Source organism: Caloenas nicobarica, chromosome 26 (assembly GCF_036013445.1).
Source record: "Caloenas nicobarica isolate bCalNic1 chromosome 26, bCalNic1.hap1, whole genome shotgun sequence".
NCBI classification, from domain to species: Eukaryota; Metazoa; Chordata; class Aves; order Columbiformes; family Columbidae; genus Caloenas; species Caloenas nicobarica.
Genome location: NC_088270.1, coordinates 5,588,383 through 5,616,275, shown reverse-complemented (window position 1 = coordinate 5,616,275; position 27,893 = coordinate 5,588,383). Strand labels below are relative to the sequence as shown.

The window sequence follows — 27,893 nt, the reverse complement described above, 5'->3', positions numbered from 1 at the left end:
TTTCAGCCAAACTCAATATTTACCACTGTTCCCTGGGTAGCTGTAGGAGCTGTACCCAGCCAGACGAAGCAGCTGCATCTTCATTTCAGTGTTGCAGTGTTCGCTTCTCTGTTTTCGCCATGCTCTGTCTGCATTTCGCTGTCAGCTCTGGTTCTGGGATCACAGGCGGTGTTCAGCCACGAAGCACTCAGCATACAGACGTAACAGTGATGGCAACGGGCTGGAGAGGGCTGTGGGGAATGGAGATGCTGGAGGAGATGGAACCATGCTCAGATATTCAGACAGAGTGATGCTCTCTGGGCCAGCCATGGCATGGCCTGAGATGCTGCCATGCTGAACACTGGTGAAATAACCTTGGGGCTCCCGGGACTCTCCTCTCCTTGGCAGAAAACCCAACAGAGGCCCCAAACTGCTCCCGGTACTACCAGTTCCAGTGTGGGAATGGGCACTGCATCCCCAACCGGTGGAAGTGCGATGAGGAGAACGACTGCGGGGATTGGTCCGACGAGAAGGACTGCGAGGGTAAGGGCACCCAGCGCTCTGCCCCGCCCTGCTCGGGAGATTATAAATAAGATTTACCTAATGATTAATATACGCTGTGCTCAGCATAGCTTTTCATTTGTTACCTTTGGTAACATTTCAGACAGGTCTGTGCGAAGGACCAAGTCCTATAGAATTCCTTTCAATTATTAAAAGGGGCCACAGAAATTAAATTATGGCCAACTTCGGATTATTACTGGTTAAACAGGCTAGATTCCTGGGCTTCATTTTGTTACTTACTTGGAGAACATGGCAGCAACTGGTACGGGATGTGAATGAAGAAGACAGGTATGTCTTCAGAAGGAAAAAGAGCTCAGGGTGTTCTTTTCCTGAGTTTTAATTGTAATCCTTCTTTTCTGTGGGGTCACTGCAGTGGCAGGTGATATATAGTGGCTTGCCAGGGGCTCTACCAATATTTGCTGACAGCAAGGAAGTAGGATGATGGTTCAGGCTGTGGGGGGGAGCATCTTCCTCCCACTCTCCTCACAATTTGGTTTCTCTGCACTGACTTGTCCCCATCTCTCCTCCTCTTTCGTGGCACTTTCTTCCCACACTGCCACTTTTGCCTATTCGGTCAGTCCTAGCCTACAATTCAAGACTTCCAACCCCGGTCTCCTCATCCAGCCAAGCCGGGGCTGCGCTGTCCTGAAGAACCACTCTCAGCATCACCTGCCTTCCCGTAGGGCTGCTTGGGACACCCCCAGGGCTCCAAAAGTCCCCCATGGGCTGCGTGTGCACTCCATGCATCTTTTTTATTCTGTATTTTTTAACATCCTTATTAGGAGCTGTGCAGTTACAACACAGACAAAAATACTAGGTTTGTAATGTCTTGCCCGCTCACTACTTCCCTCTGCTGATAGTTGGGAACAGGCACAGCTCACAGCCTGCACAGCAGGCCTCTCAGATCGGCTCTGTATGGTGTGTTCTCAGGTTCTCCGATTCATCCCATCACCACATCGATCCCACTGACGTGTTTGCCTAATCACTTCCATTGCAACAGCGGCGCCTGCATCACGAACAGCTGGGTCTGCGACGGCTACAAGGACTGCACCGATGGCTCCGACGAGGAAGCCTGCCCCACTTCGCGTAAGCTTTTCTCTTTCCTTTTTCGGTAGGATCACATCTGCACGAATGGTTGGCCATTCAGTCTCAGAGCCTGGCCAGATTACGGGGTGAAATCACACCGTGGTGCAAAAGCATGAATTACTGCTGCTCAAATGTCACATCCCAGACTGTGTAGGGGCCCAGAGAGCAGGGCTGTAGGGTGGGTTTCCAGCTCACACCTATGATGAAGGTAAAAAGAGAGGTTTTTTCTTGCTGTGGTCCTTGCCAAGCCTCCAAACCAGTTGCTTTTCCAGCCCTCTGCAGTCGGGAGAGATGATGGCTTAGGCGTCATCTCAGCAGAAGCCACGTACCTGCTAGATGGAAGGAGATTGCCATCTAGTGGAGTTGGGACCTGGGGACAGGTTTTGGTCCCTCCTGGTGGCAGTGGCAGCCTGGTTGTGCCTTGGGTGGTTTCCTCACCAGCTGCTGTGTGCAGGACCCAATGTGACGGCCACTTCCCCGGTGCTCCCGGGACGCTGCAGCAGATTCGAGTTCGAGTGCCAGCAGCTGCACAAGTGCATCCCCAACTGGAAGCGGTGCGATGGCCGGCGGGATTGCCAGGACGGCACGGACGAGAGGAACTGCCGTAAGTGCGGGCGGGGGAGAGCGTCACACCCAGCTCTTTCCCTTTGGAAGCTCTTTGTGAGGACAGGGGAGCCACTGAGTGGTTTTATTGCTGGTGAAATCCATCCAGTAAATGCAGAGTTATTGTAAAAAAATGGAAATAAGGCCAACCAACCAGTGCTCTTCCTGTTAGAAGTCCAGCTGTTGTTTTCACTGAAATATGCTCCAGGTTCTTCTAATGCCACCATGTGTGATCATGCCAGAACGAGATAGCCCTACGAATGACACACTTTGTCTGGGCTCCATCCCTGATGTGCAGCTGCCCCAGCATCGTTCCTGCTTTTGAACTAGCGCTGGCACTGCAAACAGCCCAGTGCTGCTGAGAGAACTTCCCTGCCTTGAGTCCCGAAACCTTTCTGCCTCTTTCAGCTACTCACAGCACCCTGTCATGCCCTAACGGTTATAAATGTGAGGACGGAGAGGCCTGCATTATGGTGACTGAGCGGTGCGATGGATATCTGGACTGTTCTGACAGCAGCGATGAGAGTAACTGTACCGGTAAGCAGCAGCCCTCTCCCATTTCTCGTGCCCTGCTCTGTGTTAATAGCAGAGGTGCTCTCCTCAATACGCGACCTTTCATTCCCAGCATCCTAGACATCTCTGCCTCCGTTCAGCTGTCCAAGTTACCTCCTCACCCATTTATAACCAGCTGGGACCAACTTCCCAGACAGTTTCTACACTGACAGATCATCTTCCAGCAGCCTCAGACACAGAAAAACGGCTTTAGGATGCATAGGAGCAATGCTGTCTATTTTACATGGCCCACAGGTGAAGAAATAGTCTCTAGCTCTGTCCTCCTTTGCAAGATGACCCCGGGAGCCATGGCATGTGCCCCACAGCCATCACTGGTCCTCCCACGCTGGCCTTTGGTGGCCCTGCGGAGGCAGGAGAGATGCACGCCCAGATAACAGCGATCAGTCGCGGTCTCCGGCCAGCTGAAAGATTCAGCCGCTTTCCTACAGAACCGCTCAGGGTTTTGAGCATCAATCAGGTCTTAGAAATTTAATTAAATATTGATTGAGAGAGGCTAGCAGGTTCAAGGGAGGGGGAAGGAGCTGCCGAGATTCATGGCTTGGCTACTATGCCAAGGGGAAATTGTCCCTTTTCCCTCGGCTGGCTCGTGTTGCCGTGCCTGCCCGCAAACCTGCTTTCATTTCCAGCTGGTCAGGGAAAGCGAAGCGGCAGCAGTTTGGCTCCGCTCCGCTTGGTTTCTGTACCGCCTGGGAATGAAGCTGAGCACCCGAGCGGGGCTGAGCCGCAGCGCTTGGACGTGGGCTCCGACACGCGGTCCCCGGGGGCACTTGGGCTGTTTCAGACAAGCACCCCGAGTCCCCAGCACTGGATTTCACTGTGCCGTTGTGCCCTAAATGCCTTGACCAAGGTCAGGCAGCAGTTCGGCCACAGAGCTTGCATCAAGGCAATCCCCAGACTGCTGCCTTATTTACCAACCTTCACTTGTGTCCTTCTGCTGAATGCGAGATGCGATAGAGAAAACCATGCAAAGAAAGGCCCTGGGTGGTTTACAGCAACAGCACAGATTCATCGCACAAATAGAGGAGTGACTTAGCTTGCATGGATGCGCTCATACACAACCAAAATGATGTTAAAGAGTATTTCATCAACAGCCACGCTTTATCTTTCCTTGGGGGAAAGGGGATGTTTGCATGATGCTGCATAAAGACAACCAGGATGGTTCAGGGAGAACTAAACACACCAGAGGTGTGTTCCTGCTCTGAGCAGCCTGCTCTTCTCCACTGATAAGACCTGCCTAAATTACATGTCTACTTTGAGGAGTCCAAATACTCCCTTCCCTAATATTACTCTTTCTACCTCCACACGTTGTTTGTGCTACAAACATCATTCCTGATTCTGTTCTGGAGAAAGGGCTTGTTTGCCTCTGATAGACTAACTTTTCCCGTTGCCTGCTTAGACGACACAATTGTGTACAAAGTCCAGAACCTCCAGTGGACAGCTGATTTCTCCGGCGATGTCACTCTGACGTGGGCTCGGCCAAAAAGAATGTCCTCGACCTCCTGTGTCTACAACATCTATTACAGGTACGCCACATGTTACACTACATGACTCCTTGCTATTTTTATCAAGTAAAGGCTAGCAGAAGCGTGAGCACAGGTATTGGTATGCCCATGTATTATGGCAAAGAACCATACAGAATCAGGTCTGAAAGACCGAGAGCTGTGAAATCTATTTCTGCTCGGAAAAATCTTCTAATTGGTTGCAAAGGAAACCCAAAATAGCTGTACCTGGGGGGCATTTGTGGAGACCTGTGTTTGCTTCCTCTATGATTGTTTACTCAGAGAGAAATAGGGCTATATTCGGTGGGGTTTTTCAGCTCAGCTCTTTGTGGGACTGCTAACAATGAGAACAAAGTCAACAAATTAGAGCACAGAAGCTCTAGAAAACCTCAGAGGCCAGTGCTTCTAAGTCATTGAGTTCTGTTTAGTTCAGGCTTTAAAAGAGCATCTTTTCAAACTGGTGGTGTGGCTTTATTGAAAAGGAAATTAAGCAGCAAGCTTTTAAAATACAGATAGATGGTTTCACCCTTTGGGACAAGCTGTCCCCCTCGTTGTTACTAAATGCCATCCTGACTGGAGGGTGTTCCTTCCTCGTGCAGAACGGTCGGCGAAAGCATTTGGAAGGTCTTGGAAACCCACAGCAAAAAAACAAACAGCGTTTTGAAAGTCCTCAAGCCCGACTGTACCTATCAGGTCAAAGTCCAAGTGCAGTGTCTCAGCCGAGTCTACAACACCAACGACTTCATCACCCTCCGGACGCCCGAAGGATGTAAGCAGATCTGTGCGGTTGTATCGGTGACCTGATTGTGCCGCTCCAGCTTAGAAAACAGATGTGACTGTCACTAGCACCTCTGTTTCTCTCCCTAGTACCAGATGCTCCCTTGAACCTTCAGCTCTCCCTGAAGAAAGAAGCTGAGGGTGTGGTGACGGGCTGCTGGAGTCCCCCTGTAAATGCCCACGGCCTCATACGGGAATTTATTGTGAGTCCTGCTGCCCGGCGGGACTGAGTCCAGATCGGTGGTGGGACAGGGAAGGCTGCTCAGGACACCTATCTTTGCATAGTGGGGTGGGCCAGGAATAGGACATTTCATGGAGTAAATCTGAGAGCATCGAGCAAGTTGGGACAAGAAATGCTGTAGGTAGCAACACAGCCCTCAAGTTCATAATTTCGTTTCTCAGTCCCTTTGTAGACTTTCGTACTTCTTTCTGCTGACATTTCGACACCGTCACTCCACGGTATTGTTCCTCATCTCTTGTTTCGGTGCTCCTAGGTGGAATACAGCAGCAGTGGATCCAAGGAGTGGTCATCCCTTCGAACCACCAGGAACTACACTGAGATCAAGAACTTACAGGTCAACACGTTGTACACTGTTAGAGTGAGTATTTTCAAAGCTCTGTCTATGCATGCTCTCATCACTTTTCACTAGATGGTTTAAATCCTGCATGGTCAAGTACTTGCTAAAAAAGTATCTTGTTAAAATCCTGCCCTTAAGAGTTAACCCACAACGGGGGCTTTGCATTTGCGCTGCTAATGTCTATAGTTTCCAGGCCTGAATTAAGGCCCTTGATTTGCTCCTTCTCCCAGAAGGCTGGGCTGTATTACAACATCTGCACTACTAATAGCCCATTTCAATGTCACAGCAATTGCATCAGATCTGGGCCAAAGATAAATTTGGTCCTTGCTGCTGCATTACGGGGAAAAGCAGCAGATCCGCCTGCGGGGAATGCATGCACGTGGGAGAAGCTGCGTAATTATAGACAGAACTAATAAGAACAGGAAATAAAAGTCTGCGCAGTGAGCTCTGGGGAATATATATTCTGCCATTGCCCATCCTTCCCGTGCTGCATGAGCAAGGGTTCTTGGGGGAATTTAAAAGGAGTGGGATAAACACCTCTCCGCACCCCACGAATCACTGTTATTCTCACAATCGCTTGGAGCGAGTCTGTCCTTCCTTGTTATTCCTTCCCATATTAATCTGTTCCAAAATAATTATTTGGAAATGGATTCACCAGCACTGTTCTTGCCTATGCTATGGCTGATAGAGTCCAAAGCTCCTTATCTTGATGGACTCCTCAGAAAGATCTCATAAGAGAACCGTTATCTGCAAAAAAAGAATGCACCTCCCTCCTCTTAGATTCCTTTAATTGACTTAAAGTAATCTGCTTTATCTCTGTAATAAACATTTTATTGCCAAGTAATTAAGCTATTGTTTGCTTCAAAGTCCTTTTCCCATGAGCTCTGCCACGTCCGTAACCTTGCTCTAATCTCGCTCTCTGTGTGCATTATACAATGTTGACAGCTTGTGTTTGTTCATATTAACCAACCCTCTTGTTTGAAAAGGTTGCTGCGGTAACTAGTCGAGGAATGGGAAACTGGAGCGATTCCAAATCCATAACCACCATAAAAGGCAAAGGTAAATGTTGCTGCTTCAGTCAACTCTGACAACATAGCATAAAGGTGGAATATAAGCCTGAAGTGTTAGCATAAGTGTCTTAGGTTATGATTATCGTGGATTCTTCATTTCATGTAGGTTAGACCACTAAAAGACCACTAAGACTCCCAAGAATGATCACAACATTACGGTCTGACAGTAGATAAATTGGAACAACACAGCAAATCATTTCTCTCTGATATGTTTTTAAAAAAAGCCTTTGGAAATCATTTGTATTCGTGCCAGGTTTCTCTTCTGATTCTATATTCTAATGTCAAAATTGTCTGCTAATTTGTTAGATAAAAGCGCATCCACGCTATGTTGACAAAGGAAGGAAAGAAAACACCATGCTATGAAAATTGCAGGATGTAGATAGTATGAAGTACATGAATACCTGATGGTTAGAAAAACAGAGGTAGAAAGACCTGAAATAACTTTCTCTTCAGGTTTTGCATGAGCGTTTGGCAGCTGTCCCCACCTATAGCTCATGACTTCCCTCCCCAGATCCTCTGAAGCCCTGAGGCCATTACCTGGGACATGAGCTTGTCCCACTGAGTTCAGGAGTAAAATACCTGTGTCCGAGAGATGGTTTTCATAATGAAATCCTGTATTGTACCTGTCCCCTCTCGATAAGCATTCGTATTTCTTTGTGATGTGGTAACAGCTGTTTCTTCCCTTTCCTTCCAGTCATTCCTCCACCTGTCATACACGTTGAGAGCTACAGCGAGGACTCCATAAGTTTCAGCCTTAAAATGACTACTAATATCAAGGTAAAATTTTTACCTTTACTTCTGAAACTAGAATTAAAAAAAAAAAAAAAAGCCTGCATTGGGTAAATGGTAAATACTGGATGGGATAGGCTGTCACCCACTTCCCTATTGCAATTGGTTTTTGAAACTAGTTATTTTATGCAAAGTAATTTCTTACTACTCATGAACTGTCCCAGCTCTCAGAAGTAGGATGGGAAATACAATGCAGAGACTTTCAGCACTGAATCTTTCCCTGCGTGCAAAACCAGCTGAACTGATATTCCTATTGTGTGCCCTCACTGCTTGACAGGTCAGCGGTTACGTGGTGAATATCTACTGGACATTTGATACTCACTGGCAGGAAAAAAGGACTCTGATCGTAGAAGGAGAAAAGTCCATCCAAAAAGGTACATTCTGTGCAAAGCGTAAAATTCTGCTTGAGTCGACACCAAATGGAATGTTTTATAGAAGGCTATAGGTTTGTTTGGGTTTTTTTAATCAACAGAGTAGTTTCTGTTAAAGAAAACAATAAATCTTGAGAGGACAAACAGCAAATCCTTGGCCTCTCTGCTTAGGACTTGGAGTTTGACGCGGATTTGGGATTTATCCCCCAGAGCTGCACTAGCCTTTTTTCATCACACAGGATTTTGTTTGTGCTTCCTTATCTACTCTGCAAAAGGTCAACAATTTATTGGGCTTGTATGCAGTACATGTCCCTATTAATCAGATTCCTTTCTGGTTTGGAAAAAACACTGACGTGCAGAGTCTAGATACGGGAAAACATCCTGATACAGAAAAGTACAGGTTGGTTAGATACCAGAGTCCCAGGTGCTTCTGTGTAAAGGAAATTACTCAAAATTAATCAAAACACAAAGCAAAAGAGGCAGGCTCCCATCTAAGATTGTTTGATGCTGCTAACTGTTTCCTAGTGCTCTCTCCCTGCCCCTGCAGAGCTTTCCCTCACCTAATAGTGCACGTTTCTCTTCTTGCTCAGTGACAAATTTGACAGCACACACCCCCTATGAAATTTCCGCCTGGGCTAAGACGGAGCTGGGTGACAGCCCTCTGTCTTTTGTACACGTGGTGACCAGTGGGACAAGACCAGCGTCGCCAAGTCTCAAAGCCAAGGCCATCAACCAGACTGCGGTGGAGTGCAGCTGGACAGGACCGAGGAACGTCGTAAGGCATCGAGTCTCTTTTATCACGAGCTGGGATGGGGTGCCAGGCTCAGACCCTCAAAACACAAGCAAAATCTTAAAACAGGGTTATTAGTTGGGATTGAATTATGAGACCTTGCAAATTTTATGCTCTCAAAATGGGGAAAAGCGCTTGCTGCCCCTTAAACAGACGCAAAGAAAGCTGTCTTGTTGTCTATTCAGCCACTGAGCCAGTGGAGAAGGGCATGAAATAGAGATAACAACATGATGCCGTAGTGGTCTTTCAATTGACTGAGGTGTTATCAGAGCCGAGACCAGGATTTTAGAGTGGGGAGTGCAGATGCGAGTGGGCAGATGGAACCTGAACTTGGGCAGGAGAAAGTGCCCAGAGAAAAAAGGGTCTTTACATCATGTCCCTAGAAAGCGACAGACAGTGAAAGTCTGGGTGGGAACTCTGGCCCATGCCAACATGAGGAAAGGCTGAGGGAGCTGGAGCGCTTGAGCTTGGAGAAGAGGAGACTGAGGGCTGAGCTCATTCATGGGGATCAATATGGAAAGGGGGAGTGTCAGGAGGATGGAGCCAGGCTCTTCTGGGTGACAGCCAGTGACAGGACAAGGGGCAATGGGTGCAAACTGGAACACAGGAGGTTCCAGTGAAAGAGGAGAAGAAACTCCTTGATGGTGAGGGTGCCAGAGCCTGGCCCAGGCTGCCCAGGGAGGTTGTGGAGTCTCCTTCTCTGCAGACATTCCAACCCGCCTGGACACCTTCCTGTGTAACCTCAGCTGGGTGTTCCTGCTCCGGCAGGGGGATTGGACTGGATGAGATTTTGAGGTCCCTTCCAATCCCTGACATTCTGGGATTTTGTGAAAATCTGAACTGTTCTCTGCCTCTGCAGGTCTATGGCATCTTCTACGCCACATCCTTCCTAGAGCTGTACAGAAGTCCTCACAACACCACCACGGCCTCCCACAACATCACTGTGATTGTGCAGCGGGACGAGCAGTACCTGTTTCTGGTGGGCTCCTTCTCCTGCCCGCGCTGCGGGCTGTGCCTGATTACCCATGGGTGCAGGCACGGCATTAACAGCTCTGTCATCCCTTCAAGGTCCGTGTGATGTCTCCATACCAAGGGCCACCATCTGACTACGTTGTGGTGAAGATGATCCCCGACAACCGGCTTCCCCCTCGGCACCTCCACTCAGTGCACACTGGAAAGACATTCGCGGTCATTAAGTGGGAATCGCCCTACGATTCGCCCGACCAGGACATGGTAATTGCCTTGCAGTGCCTTCTGTCCCTTTGCACGTAAAACCCTGGCTCAATGACAGATCCCTGCCCTGCTGCTGCTAGAGAACCGAGTCTGAGATCAGGTCTACCCTCCATCTCATTAGATGCTGATGCTTCCAGGACCTGCATTTCCTCTCTTTACATTAGCTGAGGCCTACAACATTCACACCGCGTTTAAAAAGAGTCAGGTCTGGGATATCTGTTGCTGACAGAGTCTGAAAGCAAACGCAGGCATGTGCTAAAACACCTTTCTGGCTTCAGCTTTGCGCAGCCCCGACAAAGCCTGGTTCTGTTTTCTGGCACGTATGGTCAGGTCTCGCTCTGTTGAAGGCGAGTCATTTTCTCAGCAAGCTTTCCTCTCCTGTCACGGTCCAGAGCATTTAACAGCTAAGGTTTAAAGGTAGAAATCTTCTCGGCAAAACTGGAAATTTTGACAGAGCAGAGGTTTGCATTGCATCCCTTTGATTAATTAAGAAATATAACCTGAGATTTTCCTCCTGCCTTTATCTGTTCCAGTAACTGCGTTTTCTGTATCTGTAAATGCTGATCTGGGGCAGGGATCCAGCTAGTCCAGCAAGAGACTTGAAATCTTACTTCTCAGGCTTTCCATAGAGTGCAGGCATGGTTAAATACAAATTTTGCCTCCCTGTATAATGTCCTACCATTTTATGAGATTGCTAGGCCAGTAAGATCTTTCACCGTTTGTGCCTTTCCTTTCTCCCCCCAGTTATACGCTGTCGCAGTTAAAGATTTAGTCAGAAAAACAGATAAAATCTACAAAGTGAAAACCCGCAACAGCACGGTGGAGTACACCATTAAGAAACTTGAACCAGGAGGCAAATACCTCGTGATTGTTCAACTGGGGAATATGAGCAAAGAATCCAGCTTGAAGATCAACACAGGTGAAGGGGAAAGTGCTGCTGGGTGGGTGCCGGGGCAGTGTCCACTAGAGGGAATCCAGCGCCTGTCCCAGGCACCGTCCATCCCTCCATCCCACCCCTGCTCTGCTTGGAGGCTGCGCAAGCATTTCTGCATTGCTCAGTCCTCTCCCACAGCCAAAATCCTATTCTGAAAGGCCTCCCTGCACCTGCCAGGGAAGGCAATTAACCCCCCGCCCCAAAGCCTCTCCAACAATACCCAGGGAATTTTTCTCCTGTCCAGGTAGAGATGGGAAAGATACCTGTTTGGCTGTGAAATACCATTGCAGTCCTACCATAAAAAACCCACTGAAAATCTCCAACCAGATCACATGCCACAGTATCCTCTCCTCCAGTACAGCCCCTTTCTAAGCGGAATATTGTGCTGATCCCTAGAAATTACTAAATTTCTGAAGTTGCTCTTATTGCCATTTCTCAGCCATCCATGAGAAAACCTAACCTGCCTGCCATGTTTTCTTGTTTTCAGTTCCACTGTCTGCACCAGACGCCTTAAAAATTATAACAGAAAACGACCATATTCTGCTTTTTTGGAAGAGTTTGGCATTAAAGGAAAGTCATTTCAATGAAAGCTGGGTAAGTTGTGCTATCTCTCCTGTCCTTTTCAGAAAAACATAGAGCAGAGTCACCGCAAGGCTCCTTTGATAGACTCTTTAAAATACCCCAGTACGCTCTGCTCCCCTGAGTGTCCTTGATGGGCCCTCGACACAGAGCTCACTTCAATTCCTATCACAGCTAAGGCACTATACTTGATAGATCCAATCAGTCACCTTTTAGGAACATAATTATCCTCTTGCAAAAGGTCAACTGTCTCGTGTGAAAGGACTGGGAACAGGACACTGCCCCACAGTGCTGGGAGGCACATCGGTCGCATCTGAGAGTTGCCATTATTTAGACTCAGATAGAAAATCTGTGACATTCTCTGTTGGGGCATAGGCAGGTGGAAAACTATGCCAAAAAAAGCCATCGCTGTTACTGGACTCTGTGTTTTGGGTGGTCTCGGGGGATGCTAAGAATAGAGTGAACCAGACAGACCGAAATCTTCTCTCCTCCCTGAACCAGCCAAGGTCACTGCACACAGACAGATGCCTGGAGGAGGCTCCACGTTGCTCTCCTTCCCTGCTGATAGCGCAAGGCGATGCATCAAAGCTAGATTCGGGAGGAAAAACAAGTTTCAAAGCCCTGTCAGAAGGAGCAAAACCCGACCTCTGCAGCCGAGTAATTTGGGGTTTGTGTCTTTGTTTTCACAACTGTCAGGGCTACGAGATTCACATGTTTGACAGCCTGATGAACATGACGGCTTATCTCGGGAACACCACAGAAAACTTCTTCAAAGTTTCCAACCTGAAGATAGGTCACAACTATTCGTTCACCGTTCAGGCCAGGTGCCTGTACAGCGGGCAGATGTGCGGCGAGCCAGCCACGCTTCTCTATGATGAGCTAGGAACTGGTAAGTCCTGGCATTTTCACCATCCTCCTTAACAAATACTAATAAAAGCCTCGCAACCTCACTAGAAAAATATGCTACGGTTACTAATGGCACTCGTCTCCCTCCCTCATCTTAGGGGAAGGCTCCTCTGCATCGGCAGCCAGCAGATCCACCGACGTGGCTGCCATCGTGGTGCCGGTGCTGTTCCTGCTGCTGGTGACGCTGGGGATCGGTTTTGTGGTCCTGTACATGAGGCACCGGCGGCTGCAGAACAGCTTCACCGCCTTCGCCAACAGCCACTACAGCTCCCGCCTGGGCTCGGCCATATTCTCCTCGGGAGACGATTTAGGTACGTAGCCCTCGGTTTCATGCACAGGACATGAAATCAGTGCAAGACCTAAATTCTCCGTCGTGCTTTGGGCCACCTTTGGTGTAAAAACCTGTGTGTTTCATCCTGTTCTAAGAGTACAAAGCTAGCCCAAGATAAATGTTTTTAGTAGCTTCGCTTGAACCACTCCCTCTAACGTACACCAGTTAAAACCTGAACATAACAGATATAACAACCAGGTAAGAGAGCACAGAATCACACAGAATCCCAGCATGTCAGGGACTGGAAGGGACCTCAGAAGCTCATCCAGCCCAAAATCCCCGCCGGAGCAGGAACACCCAGCTGAGGTTACACAGGAAGGTGTCCAGGCGGGTTGGAATGTCTGCAGAGAAGGAGACTCCACAACCTCCCTGGGCAGCCTGGGCCAGGCTCTGGCACCCTCACCATCAAGAAGTTTCTTCTCCTCTTTCACTGGAACCTCCTGTGCTCCAGTTTGTTTGGGGGAGGAGAACAAGGGAGTGACCCCCAAGCTGCCTCAAAATGGCGGCACCAGAATCACCTCAGGGCTCAAAATGGCGGCACCAGAATCACCTCAGGGCTCAAAACGGCGACCCCAGGGGAACCAATTTTGGGGTTTTTTGGCCTCGATACAAGACTCTACACTTGCCCTTGTTGTATTTCATTCAATTTCTCCCTGCCCATCTCTCCAGCCTGTCCAGGTCTCTGGATGGCAGCACAGCCTTGCAGTGTCAGCCGCTCCTCCCAGTTCGGTGTCATCAGCGCGAGCAATGCCACAACGTGCGGGTTTTGAGGGCAGTTTGTGGCCAGCTTCAGAAGCCGATTTACTCGTGTGTTCTGTGAAACACGTAACAGAGCTCTGGGTTTGTTTTTCAGGAGATGAAGATGACGAAGCCCCAATGATAACTGGATTTTCAGATGATGTTCCCATGGTCATCGCATGAAGCGCGTTTCTGACTGTAAAAACCAAATGGTGTAAATATTTTATTTGATAAAAATAGTTGATTGTTTATTTTAAAAATGCACTTTGAGTTGCAATATGTTATTTTTATATGGGCCAAAAAAAATTTAAAAAATACACTTTGTAGTAATCAACTGTGAATTGCAGACTAGGTTGGTTTAGTAACAAATTGCTTTGATTTAACATTGATTTAGTCTTACAAGGCTATGCTTGCTGGGCATGCTTTTAAGTCTGTGAGATGTTTTCCGTTGACTAAATTGGCTACTCATTTTATTTTTCTAAGACAATAATAAATTTATTTTAAAAAAATTCAGGAGATTATATATGTAGAGAGAGAGCTAAGTAATATAGTCCCTGAAGGTTTTGCTTCTACTTTAAAAAAAATCCTTTGTACTTTGTTTTATATGAAAGTATTTTTGTTGTGTTAATTTATTGGGAAATCTGCTTGAGAACAGACTTCCAAAGTCATCAGACATGGTACACATTATTGTGTAGAACATGTGCCACTTTATCTTGCAAGGCAGTAGCATCTTGGCATCCCCATCATTGTTCTTGCCATAATAAAAATCCTTATTTTTACATCTATTTTTCCCCCCAACCCCAGAGCGACGACACGAGTGGGTGTTCACGGGTCACGCCTGTCCGGGCTCTATATATGCAAAGCTTCGCACCACTGAAATACAGCACACTGTCTCATCACACTGTTTCCTTTGTTTAAACCAAAAGTATTTTTGCTGTGTAAAGTAAGTTATAATTGCAGTCTTCCTACAGATGAACTGAGAGGCCAACTATGTTTTGATACATGACTGATCCATTTAATTTCACATATAGAATATGTATAAAAAGTTGAAATTCTGTATGGTTTGATACTCTATAGAAATACTAACTCTATTTTCAATTACTAGTGTTCTCATTCCCGGTGATAGTTTTTCCCCCAAAGCTGGGACCAAACTTTATTCAGATTTTTATAAGTAGCAGCAAGCTTGCAGAGTTGCATTATTTTTATCTTGTTAGTGGGTCAGGTGCTGTTCAGGGGTAAAAATTTTGAGTAAATCAACCCAGCATGTATAGATCAATTTGTCTAGAATTACTGCTACATAGAGAAATGAGAATCTGACCCAGAGGCTGAACTATTCCAAAGATTCAAATCTAAAGATTTGATACAGGAAAGAAAGCCTGAAATCAGAGATAAAGAGCATTGAACCCCCTCCTTATTAAGCAAAGCAACTTCACAGGGCTAGTGTGTTTTATATAGAGAGAAGTCTAAGCCCCACGTGGGGACTGAGCAGGACAGATGCAGTTCTGGGTAAATTGTATATTTTTATGTACTTTTGAAGCACGGGATCTTGTTCACAGAGATGTACATGGGGTGGGAGGGTTCTGGTGTAAATACGGTACGTGGATGTGGATGCATATTTTCTGGTTTTGTTTCAGTAGCCTTATGCAATGTGACATGACCCTTTACCCTAACTTTTGGGAAGAGATGTGGGTTTACCTCATAGCAACCCAGTGAAATGTTTGGAAATACCATTTTCCAAAACAACTTTAAAGTCTCTTGCAAATGGACTTCAGAAGGGAAATGGGGCAATTTACTTTCTCTTGGACCCAGAAAGCACCTTCGTTACTGGAACTAGCTATAACCTTTATAATTAATTCTCCAAAACAGGCAGCAGTCTACAAGCAGCCAGTCTAATGAGTTTTCTAGAGGTAGTGTCAACGTCTAATCTGGTTCCTTAAGTGAAGTTTAATAGTATACCATTTAAATTGCTACCCTGTGTCATTTTTTTTTTCATTCACTGATTTCTGCTATGTTATTATTGCACAATTTTGAAGGAATTTTTGTCTGTCATTTTTTTTTTTTCCCACTTAATGGTAATAATAAAAATGGACTGGGTAAACAAAACAATTTCTGGTTTCTAAAATTATTATCTGGCCTCTGTGTGTCTAGTGCAATAAAAAGGAGACTTTTTCCTGAACTGTATTTGATTTTTATTTCACATTAGACAGGCACATTGTATAACCTACCAGGATGATCTCAAACAGGAGAATTGAGCTTTTCTGCAGAAGGAGCAGCAGGAAGGTACCACTAACATTGATAATGCAGTCACGTATCTGGCTGGTTCGCAGTCAAGGGCAGCACCAGTCAGTAAGCAACACCCTCAGACACCAGACAACACTTTGAGCCTTTCCGAGCTTCCCCTCCATGTCTGCAGAACAACTTGCCATTCACATCAGACATTATTTCCCTGGTTAAAATCCCTTTCCACAACAATCCCATTCCTGTGCCGCGTGGAGCGATTGCACCGTTTGCCTCTTGCTATTTAAAATCCCGAGCAGCCCAAAGCGAGCGGAATTACTGGTAATGAGCAGGCACCAGTCTCTTCACACGTACCTCATTTTTTAGCCTACATAATTGGCAAGGCAACATGTGAGCTGGGTGGACATAATTGAGGCACGCAAGCATCTTAAGTGTTGCACTTCATTAATGTTTAGCTTAAGGCAACATTAACAAACAGCCATTCCTTCCTCCCTGTTGCCCCCTTCTTCGTGAATGAAGCTGGTTTTTCACTATTGTTGCAGAAATAGATTGCTCCCCACAGGAGGTACAAGAAGTTACACCTCATTCCTGTGCACCTACTTTCTGCTAAAGCTGTCACCGTGACTCTTAAGCTTCACTGATAAGCGTATAACAACAAATAACGGTATCTTAAATATTGCTGAGCACGTCGGCAGTTCTCAGATGAATCTCCCAGCTTTGCTCATTATGTGACTTCGTTTTCTCTTTGAGACCCCAGTTGCCTTTTGTTTTACATCTCAACCTGAGCATGCTGGGTCTCTTTTCCCCACTGCTTTCACGGAATCACAGAATCCCAGGATGTCAGGAGTCGGAAGGGACCTCGGAAGCTCCTCCAGCGCAATCCCCCCGCCGGAGCAGGAACACCCAGCTGAGGTTACACAGGAAGGTGTCCAGGTGGGTTGGAATGTCTGCAGAGAAGGAGACTCCACAACCTCCCTGGGCAGCCTGGGCCAGGCTCTGGCACCCTCACCATCAAGAAGTTTCTTCTCCTCTTTCAGTGGAACCTCCAGCTTTCAGGCTGGAGAGTCAGAGTTTCGTGCAGAAACCCAGCCAGGCATCATCACTCACACGTGCGTTTCTCCCCGTGTCCCCTTCCCCACAGCACCCTCCGAATCAAGCACATCTGACAAAAGAGGGAAGGTGCCACTATCCTATGTGTTCACTGAAAACAGGAGGCTATGCAGAAGAAAGACATCCAAGTGAGCGTTCCTGCTGCAAAACAGTTTTCCCCACTATGAAACCGACAGAACCCATCGAGGGGGAGAAACCCAACCACTGGAGGAGCTTCGGTTGGAGCACAGGGCGCAAACCCAGCCAGATCCAGGCTCCCTTCACTCTGCTGTTCCTGAAACTACATCTCTCTGTCCCACAACATCCAGCGGATGGACCGCAACCGCTGATTTAGGACTTGGTGAGCTGCCTGCAGGAGCAAGGAAGCCAGGTGGAAACACAGCGAGGCCAAGACCGCAAAAGCACTTCCCAGCATGGGTTAAGCATTTCACGAAATAGATGCGCTCTGATCTTGAGAGAGAGCAGCTGAAGTTCTGGCTCGCTGCTCCTCTTTTGAGCAAGCAATCTGAGTTTCTTGTGCCAGACTCCTGAACGCTTGTGTTTAGCCTTTCTCGGCAGGAAAGATGAAATAACTGAGGATATTTCACAGCAGAACTCAAGCTGGAATTTGGGATGGGGAAGCCTAGAGCTCCCTGATAGTCCAGCCCCTGCTTTAAGGAGGGAGGAGAGACTCTGTGGGAAGGAAAGATTCATGCTAACCATCAACATCTTGGCTGCCACCACAAACCTCTCAACCTGCCAAATGTGGGACGCAGAGAAATGGCAGCCCGGGGCTCTTCCAGGATGTGTGGTTTATTTCTTCCCTCTAAATTATAGGCATCGAAAAGCCCACATCCCCCAAATTCTCATGGCTGGGCTCATATGATGCCCAGCAGATTCGCTCACCCTGGGCCCTGCAGAGCCAAGCGGGGAGTGGAACTGACCTCATATTCAGCAGAAGCACCTGCGTGGGCTGGAAAAAATCCCCCTTCTTTGGAGTACAATGGAGGGTGATGGAAAAGGAACTAAAGAGTGATTTGGGGAGGAAAGCCAGGAAGACAGTCGGGGAATGTTGCTGTGAACCGGCCAGGAGTTAATTAAATACATCCTGAAGCTTGCTACAACCTGATACTGGCTGTACAGGAGGAGGGGAACATATTTTACAGACGGAGGATCTGATACGGAGTTGGACAAAACGTGGCATTCACATCACCAAGCCTTGCATCTCCAGGGTGGCTCGGCCAAACAAGAAGGCTTATTTTCCCTGGATCTTGCTGTAGCCAGCGAAGGAAAGCAGACATCCTCCAAGGAGGAATTCAGAACCTGAATGAGCCATTCGCAAACATTTTTCTACACTTTTCCATTCCTCTCCTTATTTTCAACCCAGTTCCACTTTGCTATATGTAACTCATAGCCAGCATGTCTGTGTGCCCAGGAAATTACCATGGTGGACTCGGAGCTGGTAAAGACAATAGCGCACTTGGCTCATTTATTTGGATCAGCACCATTTCAAATGTACTTTTCCTCCTAAACTTATTTAACCTCGCAACCAAGAGCCACAACGATGGTGAGCTATTTGTTTCGAGACCAGATCTCCTGGGAGAATAGACACAAAGAATAGAAGGCAGCCTGGAGAGATGGAAGAGAGAAAATTGAGAAAGGGATTCGAATGCATCGTCCTTGGAGACCATGCCAATGACCTGCTAGAGTCCAGCCATCATAAATAAATAGACTCCGTTTATTGTCTAGCCAGGCCGGCAAGCACGGTAATGCTTGAGCCGGTTCCAGCGGGTGGGGCTACCGACCAGCATCACTCTTTCGTGCTGTGCTTTCTGAGACAAAACAGATGTCGGTCACCAAGCGCCGGTTTTGTCGTGTGGTTTGCGATGCGGCCCCTTTGCCTGTGATCGATGAGAGAGCTTTGTTAACGGCCCCCCCAAAATGGAGCCAAAAACTTCCACCGTGGCGGTGAATCCTAAGCAAGCGGCAACAAAGCAAAACGAGCGCGGCTCGAAACCTGCGACAATTAAAGCACCGTGTTCGGCTCCCTTTGTAACAGACCCACCAGATGCTCCGGTTAGAGAAAAGCCAGACCCCAGCTACAGCCATACGAAGGGCTGAGCGAGGTGTGCGGGGCTGTGGACCTGTTCCATCCGTACCAGAACCGATGGTTCACTCTTTAACCTGTTTTGGGTCCAAATCGAGCTGTTCCCGGCCCTACTGCCACCCACTTGCAGTAGATGGCAGCAGAAGCTCGAGTCACCAGCCACCAAACTCACTGGGATTCCTCTCCCCTCTTTCTTCTTTTTTTTTTTTTTTTTTACTTTTTACTTTTGGTGGCCTCAAAAATTATTAGTTCCAGATGAGCTCCTGCCATTGTAATAGTCCATTTAACCCGATCCACTCTGAGCAGAGTCAGTGCAAGTTCAAATGCGGCGTTTTCACGTGTAAACTATACATCAGAGACATATTTCTGCGCGGCTTTGGGCATTCCTTGTGCAGCCCAGAAGGGGAAATGCTGAAGGTTAAACCTCACACACACACACACCGTGGGCAACAATGGCACTTTGTCAAACCGGCGCTGCCGGAGCGGAGCTGAACTTATGAATCGAACCGGGAACCTCAGGACTGCTTCTCCCTTTGAAGATTAGTGCTAATAAGCCAAACCAGTGGGTATTTTGTTTTATAAGGAAAGAGCATTTCAAGTCACGTACGCTGCTATTGTTGGACACAAAACATGTACTGTCTCTGCCTGCGGTGACTCTAGTAACCGCTCCACGCTTGTCTTTTGCTGGGATTACCTTTATTTTTATACTATATTACATTTACCTCCCTCTGTCTTTCAGGCCTATTAAAACTGATGACGTTTCCCATGGATAATTACACACACATATATAGTTAAAAATCCTATTTGTACTATTTTACCATCATATTCACGTTTTGTGCCTTATCTGGATTACGTATTCAGAAACGATAATCAAAATCTACCAGATTTCCCTCCTACTGGAATAATAAGCACATCCTATATAAACAAGTTACATATAAGAGGTACATTAATGATTTGTTTCTGGTAAATGAAGACAGCTATAGCACAACACACGGAAAATTTCATGTTGTTTGCTTTTGTAATTCGCTGTACACACAGCCTTTAATCTGAGGATCTTTGAGCACTCTGCACAGTTTAATTAAGCCCCACAACTGCCATGTTGGGGGAGTATATTAAGTGTTGTTATGCTGATTCTTTACAGATGGGTAGACTCAGGGACCGAGCTGTGCGCGCCAAACTTCCCTCTCCCCGTTCACGGTGGATCCTTAAAGCTCCTCCATGTGCCTTTCCCAACGTCAGCCAGAGAAAATACAGGAGCCTTAAACACCAACCAAACAAGAAAACCCTGCCTTCACTGCAGCGTGAGCCTTCCAACAGCATGTTCTACCTGCAAACCATCTGACTGCATTCCTGCTCCATCAGCGCTGGTGGAAACGGCTGCAGATCAGCACGGTGCTCTGAGCTGGGCCATCTGAAAGAACCCTATATGTGATGGGTTAAACCCCAAACCCGAGTATCCACACGACCTCAATGTCAGGTCAGGAGCCAGACCGCGTCCCAAACTTAAACCTTCCGGGCCCCAGATCTGCTCTTTGCTGCAGAGCTGGAAAGAAGAAAGTCCCAGTGTCTTGGCTCCCAAAACCCCATTTTTCCACGGTATTCTCTCCTGTGGGATCTGTATGGAAACCGCTCGCGCTGCTGAAGCCGCAGGACAAATGAATGGGAATTCACCCTGCCAGTGATATCCATCATGAGGCACAACTCTTTCCAGGGGAGGGGCACACTCAGCCCTAACCAGCTGCACATGTACAGCGTCTGCCTCATCCAGCCCCTCGGCTCGGGGATTAAAAACCCAAACCTTGGGAGTGAATCGTGCTCCCAGCGAGCAGCCCGGGGCTACCGAGCACAGCAGCGGCCGAGCCCCCCGCTCCCCTCTCGCCCTCACACCTAATCCGCTCGAGGCCACGACTTCCTCGATGGCCTTGGGAAACGGGCGAGCAACCAGCTTTGGCCAGGGTATGAATAGGTACCGAAGTCATCCAGCTTTTCCCAACATTGTTCTAGCTTTGGCTGCCTCCATCTCTCCCTTTTCCTTGTTCCTTCCCCCCTCTCCTCCGCGAGCTCCTTTGTTCTCGTGTTTGCAGCAGCATCGATTTGCTGTCAGAAAGCAACATGGCCTTGGAGTTTCCATACGCTCGGTCGAAATCCAGCCGATAGGAACCTGCCCCAAGTCCCCGTGATGGGCTGCACTTCAGGTACCGGTGCCCTTTCCTGCTCCCCTCCAACTGCTGTAGTGCTGTGGGGGAAATGTCACTCCTCTTCTCACAGGGAACCACGAGAAAGTGAGCAAAACCAAGGAAATCTGGTTCTCTAGACTCTGATGGTTACACCATGTCCTTCTGCTCCCTCCTTCCACTCCCTGACCCACCTCAAACGTTCCGGTCACATTTTCCTATTAAGACTTGATAAAATTTCCTCCCAGATGCCTAAACAAAAGCCGGGGTTACGTTTTGCAGAGTGAGCTGATTTGTCCAGAAATGCTTCAGGTACCCAAGCAGTTGCTTTCAGACACATAACCTGCAGGTAAAGGGAATCCAGGCAGAACCCTGCACACCCTTGTGGCTTTTGAAACCTTCCATGGGATTTTAGCACTGAAGGGTGCCAAGTTAGCAGCCCCAGGACTGCAGTCCTCTGTGTATTTGCAGAATGGATAGAATACGTCTAATCCTACGCCCCTATTGGTAAAATGAAGATGATTGACCCTCCAGTCTGCAGCAAAACCTCCCGTGACAGCTCACCCGGCGTGAGGAAACCCAAGTCTTTTAAACAGCTTCTCAGAGGGCTGAACCCCCCATTTTCACTTGGTTCCAGTTTCCAGATCCCCTCTCTTTTCCCGGTTCCACTGCTTTCACCTGCTTTTGTTCAGCTGTACCATGAAAGACAGGGGTTTGAAGGGGTGACAGGTCTGTAAATATATCGTATTGTCTACTGAAAAAAAAAAGGGAGAGCAGAAAGAGTGATGGATATACCCTTCCCCTCCCTGCACTTGGGACAGATGAAGGAAGATGGCAGATAATTGCTCTTTATTGTGCCCCAGGTTCACCTTAAGATGAAGGAAGTGATAAGATTTCAATTAATGTCATTTAAGATTCCCTGCAAGCTGTCCTGTTCCTTTCTTGGCTTCTTTCCTTCTCTCAAATTGTGGTCCTCAATGCTGCTTTTGTAACCCCATGGGAACTCCCTAAACGGGCCACATCCTCACCTGGTGAGCAATGTCAAGGCGCCATCAACATCAGTGGAGCAATGCTAATTTAGACCAGATGACAATCCCCCTCCAACCCCGCTCTCGATTTATGATAGGGCAGGATAGATAACATCCTTCATTATACAAAGCAGGGATCACTTTCCAGCTTGCCCAAGAATGAACCGAGAAGCTTTTCTAATCAGCTTAAACTGATCAAGATATCCAGGCACAGAAACCACGATATCCAGGTTTCTGTGGGAGACACCTTACGCTGAGCTTTCTTACTTTCTTGAGTAATTGCATCAAATTCCTCAGGATTGCTTTCTTGAAAAGAGAGAATATGGTGAGCTGCAGGCCAGGGAGCTGCCTCCTTGCTGAATAATATGCACACACTGGATTTTTTTTTTTTGAATCAGGAAAAAACACTAAAAGAAAGAAACAGTTGAACGAAGCCGCGTGTGCAATTTTGCAAACATTTGAATTTTTATCTCATTTTATCTAGAACCAGAGGAAAGCGTTGAATCACCAAGGTATTCCAGAACGAGCCCCAACATCTTGAAAACGTTCATGCTGATCACTTCGGTTTTTCAAAATGTCTCCTTACAAATATCTGCTGGCATGCAGTCATAACATCTTTCTTTCTGACTGTGCCATTTTGAAAAAACAAACCAAACCAAACCAGAAGTTTCGTGTAAAGAATGACTCCTGGCTTGCACAGAATTACTAATGGAAATAAATTTTATATGTATATATATATATTTATTTTTACAAACAATAGCGAAAAACCACTGACAAAAATTCACCAAAGCAGCACAAATAGCTGGAATTCTTTCCCTCCCCTGCAGATACACTAATGTTTATTGTCCCCAAGAGCATCCATTTTCGCTTCTCCTCTATATATACACGCATGACGCTTCCATATGTTCTGTAGCTCGGCTCCCTGGTAACACAGGGGAGGGAGCAGGGGCTGCAGGACATGGGAACGGGGTGGGAAGGGGAGGACGGGCTGGGGTTTCGTGCCTCCTCCTCTTCCTCGTGCACCTGAACGGGTAATGACAGACTCTGCGGCGAGGACCTGACATAGATGCCACCGTAAACAGTCATTTTCCTGCCGCATGTGCCTCCGCTCCCCCCCAGACCTTCCCCTGCCTGCGCTCGGCAGCTCCTTTTTACAATAGCCATTACCAAGGTGTGAAATCCGCGGGAGGGGGGCAGGTTGGGAAGGGGGTATGCATCTGTGAATATGATTACCGGCTTAAAATGTGTGAAGTCTATTCAGATTTAATGAACCACAATGTGGCTTTCATTTTGGCTGTGCATATTTTGCACCCTAATATATGTTTATCTAGTCTAATTAATTGCCTTTTTTTTCCTCCAAGAGATACCTGCTCAGCTCTCCCAAGTATTTTTTGCAGTATGCACACACTGTGCCTAACAAAGACTGCAATATCTGGGCTGAGACCTCATCTTTCCCGCATGATGGTAGGAGGAGGGGACGGGCTGCTTCGAGAAGAAAACACCGTCTTCAACAGATTAGAAAGTCGTTTTTCTCCTCCCAGGTCAATACTGAGGCATTAAATTTACCTGATCTGGCTTTAGCAGATACTGTGTTTGAGATGGAAAAGTCAGACGGGGGGTGTGGAGTTATGCAGAAACATGAGATTACCGAGACGCAGTGATTGTGCGCACGCTGCATGCATGACCTCGTCGGTACAAGGCAGGCTACTATACTGTATGGTATTTACATTTGTCTTCCATGATTTAAGTCGTCCGGCCAGATATAGGAAAATAATATGGCAAAACAAAACAGGAGAAAATCCTTAAATACCAGCAGAAGATATCCCAGCACACAAGAACCGAACAGGTCAGCGGTCTTTGAGTGGTAAATACTGGCAATTCGGAAATGGAAAAGGTGGTCCAGTCCTAAGGGCGATCAGCTTGTAAGCAAAGACTAAGGGCAATGCCAGCAAGAGCCTGGGCAGGAGATGGGAACATTCAAATTGCCATGCAGATGAGTAAATAGGTGATGTGGTACACGTAATAGCAAAGATAAGGCAGAAATATATCCTACAGGGTCCATAGCTCCCCCCAGCCACATCGTTCACCTGCTCCCTGCGGACTCGAGGCTCAAATCTGGACCTCTCGTCAGGCCACGTTTTCCTGCCCTCGAAACTCTTCACCCAAATGTCAAACGGGATTTTTTTTTTTTTTTTTCCTACTACGAAAAGTTTTTTCAGGACAGGAAAACCATTTCCTGTCCAGACCAGACACTGGCTTCCTGCACGCTCTCCAGCAGATCGTGTAATCCTACGCCTCTATTTGTAAAATGAAGATGATCGACTGCCTTTGTCTCCTCTACTTAAACGTACAAGCCGTAGTCCTTAAAACACACATGTGACCAGGCATATCTCTGCCCTGATCTCATATAGCACTGCGGTAATACTCATAAATAATGACAGAGTTACGAAAGTAGGATTTACAGTAATGCGTCAGAGCAGAGAATGACAAAATTGCCTGGGTTTACTTTTGATTTACATTGAGGATAAACAAGGCCGGACTTTTGCCCTAATTCTGCATCAGGGCTCTGGTTTGTGCGTCTGTGTTCCCTCTTTGCACCCCCCCAGCCTCTTACATGGAAATTCACATATTTTAAGATGGTGAAGGTGCAAATGAAAGTTTCCTTGAGCCACGAGAAACCCACCTAAAGGAGCTCCTGCTCTGGGAGAAGGGAGGAACTGAAACGGTTAACTGGCTGCTTTAAGGATGAGCTCTGGTTACACACAGAAATTTTTTTTTTGTTACATTTTGGACAGGGGCCAGAAATGCAAATGCTCCGAATCTGGAATTGGTGTAGGTTAGACCCGGTGCTTCTGGGCTGGTATAAATGAAATGGCCGGTTTTAGATGCGGTCCGAGGGTCGGTGTGGTTTTCACCTGGGCTGCAGAGCAAACCGTCCTGTCCACGGTGCAGGAGAGCAACCGGTTGTGGCACTTGCTCCTTCCATCCTACAGCCCCAAGGCCTCCTCAGCTACGGGGGCTGGTAACGCGAACTGGTGCCAGCCAGCGTGGTACCTGCTGCCGTTTCATGGGTGAGACCAGAGCACGGAGCTCCTCCGCCTCCCACGGCCAGCGGGACCCTGCACCCCGCGGCGATTCGTGCGAGCAAATGTCGACTTTCAGCCCGCTCCACACATGACACTCATAATTTTGTTATCAGGACCGCTGACCTCCCTGGGGTGTGCACAGCCCTGCAAAACCGTCTTAGCGGTGGCCACAGATGGGGACCATGCGCCACCGGTATGTGCCAGCAGCAGGCCTGGGCTCCTGACGGAGACTCTCCAGGAAAAGTAATGATGGGGAAGAGATGGAAAGGAGCCCCGGGGAGGCTGGAGAGGGAGCTCCGTCCCTCTCCGAGATGCACTGTGCGCGGCGGCTGCCGGCAAACCAGGGGCTGGGTGCGGTGACCCGAAGGGAAGGGGGACGGCTGCAGAAAAGCCGGGCGGTTATGCAAGAAAACCAGCCCTGCTAGAGCAGCGTCGCGGGAGCGCGGCGACAGCAAACGGTTAAGGGTGACAGGCGGCCAAATCTGCTTACTTGGCTGTTCCTCTGTCAGGCAGGCACCACCGACAAATTAAACAGGAATGCTTTTTATAGCCGGGGTCTGAAATAACAGAATCATACTCAATTGCACTTTATAAAGCGATACTTTCTATTCAAAGACCTTTGCAGAAAGCAGGCTTCTGCCAGCTTTTTGCTGTCGCTGCTGCAGTGTTTATTCCAGGGCTGCACAGGGTAGGAAACCAACCTTTCCCACCAGCTGCTTTCCCCTCTCTCCTTCCTCCTACATGCAGTCGCTGCAGCATGCTGCTACTTTTTCCTCTTGGCGTGATAAACGACAATAATTACAAAAATTAGAGGAAACGAATTCTACCTATTCTATTTCTGCAGGCTGAAGGTCATAAAATTTTTATATAATCTTCTGTGCAGTGCAAGTGAAGAACGTCCCCCTTCCGCGCTAGCCGCTCCGAGCTGCCAACTCAAACAGAAGGCAAATTGCCTCAGACCCAAGGCTGGTCCATTAGGGCAGCATCACCAGCCTGCACAGGGGGAGATTTTTGGGGTTTAATGCTACCCGCACGGTACTTTGCGCCGCAATTTGCTCTGACACCGCAAACACATTAATTGTCCCAGTCAGCGGCTTTTTCTGCTTCTCATTTCTATGCCGACTGCTCCCTCCCGATTGGCTGGCCGGGAAATCTCTGGCGGCCAATGGGAAGGCACTTTGGCATTCATGTCCTAGCAACAAGGCCTGCTCCAATCTCGCTCCGGCAAACTGACACCTGAAAAATGACATCATGGCCAGGGCGCTTTTTCTCCAGCTGTCTGCTGCAGAGTTCATTTGAGGTGTTTCAGTCTCGAATCTTAAAGCCACACCACGCCGAGCGCCGGCTGCGCTTTCCCCTGCTCCCCAGCCCCATATGCAGGTTAACAGTTCGCAGAAAAACGCCTTTCGATCCTCCCCCCGGCTCCTTCGCGGCGCCACCAAATCGCCTTCCCCGCTGCGGGCGGCCGTTGAGGCAAACCCGAGCTCGCCCGGCCCAAACACCCCTCCGCGCATCCCTGCGACCAAAGGACCAGCTCCTCACTTGGCGCTTTGCAAAACGAACCGGTGGGAACACCCGAGGCAGCACCTACGAGACAGCCATAAACCCCGCGAGGTATTCTCACTATCGCTTCGCCCTGTGTCCGATCGAATGCGTCACGTCCCGCCGCGTTCCCGGGGAAGGGAGGCGATATTTTAAGACACCAACAGCCCACTGAGGTTGCAGCGTGTGAAAGGAGCGCTTAACTCTGCCGCTAAAAGCTTTTAGCAGAGGCTGCGCGCTGTTTTTTCGATGCAGAGATCAAAACCTTTTGCTTGCCTTCCTTGCTATCATTTTTAATTAATGAAGGCAGAAATGCCTGCAGATACAGAATGGGAGAAAACGCCCTCCCCATCTTTGTACTGTATTTCCTTTACAGGAAAAAAAAAAAAAAAGGCAGGGACAAAAATCTTGATCAGCAAAGATTATAATCGTACAAGTGATCCAGGTGATTAACCAGAACATTTCATAATTTTTCGAGGCGCTGCGGACCACGGGGATGAGGGGGTTACATCTCAGGATTGGTCTACAATTTATGTAAAACATTTTAGCGCACCGGAAAATATACAGCAGAGAAAATCCAATTCCAGATGATTCAAAAGGCACAAAGACAATGGAAGAAAAGGACCAAGTTCAGCTCATTTAAATGTTGTTAATTGTTCATTCCCATAGTGAGACAGCTTCTTCTGCAAATGAGAGAACAAACCCTTTAACATTTTTTTTTACTAGCACCATGCCAGGACTGAAGTGAACCCAAATAATCTTAATCACTGAATAGTACTTGTTGTTTTACGGCTTTTTAAAGAAAGCAGCAGAAGAAAAAGAAGAAAAGGCACAAATAATGCCATATTGGCACAAAGAGCTGGAGCCGAGGTTGGAAGTCACTGCAATCTGTGCCCAGACCTCTTGGAGGTCTCGAGCACTGCTAGAGATGAGCAAATGCGAAAAAACCCCACACGCCTTTCGGGGGAACAAAGTTCCACTTATTGCTCCCTGGTGAGGGCTGCAAGGTGGTGGCTGCACCTCCAGCTGCAGATTTGCATTATGCTCTAGGTGTCCATCGCCCCATTTCTTTATTTTGCGCAAATAACGTCTCATGATGCAGCAAATTGTTACTGAATTTTCAGCTCTTGAGAGCAGTCGGCGTTGGCAAGGGAGGTCGGAGACTCTGGCAAGCTGCCCCAGCTCCTTGAAGCCGTGCCTTGCACGGCTATATAGGGAGAGAGGAGGAAGAA

The 27,893-nt window shown here is 47.8% G+C and overlaps 1 protein-coding gene and 1 long non-coding RNA gene across 4 annotated transcripts in view; one reads left to right on the top strand and one right to left on the bottom strand.

The window, feature by feature from the left end:
- Nucleotides 1–15,439, top strand: part of SORL1 (sortilin related receptor 1) — a 36,601-nt gene extending 21,162 nt beyond the window's left edge. The window contains exons 29-48 of the mRNA XM_065651969.1: nucleotides 388–522; nucleotides 1,471–1,626; nucleotides 2,081–2,230; nucleotides 2,638–2,766; nucleotides 4,199–4,325; nucleotides 4,901–5,070; nucleotides 5,169–5,281; nucleotides 5,573–5,677; nucleotides 6,643–6,715; nucleotides 7,421–7,503; nucleotides 7,793–7,889; nucleotides 8,477–8,661; nucleotides 9,536–9,655; nucleotides 9,745–9,909; nucleotides 10,654–10,828; nucleotides 11,331–11,437; nucleotides 12,119–12,311; nucleotides 12,427–12,639; nucleotides 13,513–13,611; nucleotides 14,202–15,439. Coding sequence (XP_065508041.1) covers nucleotides 388–522; nucleotides 1,471–1,626; nucleotides 2,081–2,230; nucleotides 2,638–2,766; nucleotides 4,199–4,325; nucleotides 4,901–5,070; nucleotides 5,169–5,281; nucleotides 5,573–5,677; nucleotides 6,643–6,715; nucleotides 7,421–7,503; nucleotides 7,793–7,889; nucleotides 8,477–8,661; nucleotides 9,536–9,655; nucleotides 9,745–9,909; nucleotides 10,654–10,828; nucleotides 11,331–11,437; nucleotides 12,119–12,311; nucleotides 12,427–12,639; nucleotides 13,513–13,580 — 2,564 coding nt within the window. The 3' untranslated portion in view covers nucleotides 13,581–13,611; nucleotides 14,202–15,439. The remainder of the gene's footprint in view (nucleotides 1–387; nucleotides 523–1,470; nucleotides 1,627–2,080; nucleotides 2,231–2,637; nucleotides 2,767–4,198; nucleotides 4,326–4,900; nucleotides 5,071–5,168; nucleotides 5,282–5,572; nucleotides 5,678–6,642; nucleotides 6,716–7,420; nucleotides 7,504–7,792; nucleotides 7,890–8,476; nucleotides 8,662–9,535; nucleotides 9,656–9,744; nucleotides 9,910–10,653; nucleotides 10,829–11,330; nucleotides 11,438–12,118; nucleotides 12,312–12,426; nucleotides 12,640–13,512; nucleotides 13,612–14,201) is intronic.
- LOC135998758 (uncharacterized) overlaps nucleotides 1–26,834 on the bottom strand; it is a 48,560-nt gene extending 21,726 nt beyond the window's left edge. For 2 of the 3 annotated variants that reach the window (XR_010607651.1, XR_010607653.1), the window contains exon 1: nucleotides 26,683–26,834. This is a non-coding gene — a long non-coding RNA (uncharacterized LOC135998758). The remainder of the gene's footprint in view (nucleotides 1–26,682) is intronic. The other variant, XR_010607652.1, reaches the window with a different exon arrangement.
- Nucleotides 26,835–27,893: the final 1,059 nt, after the last annotated feature.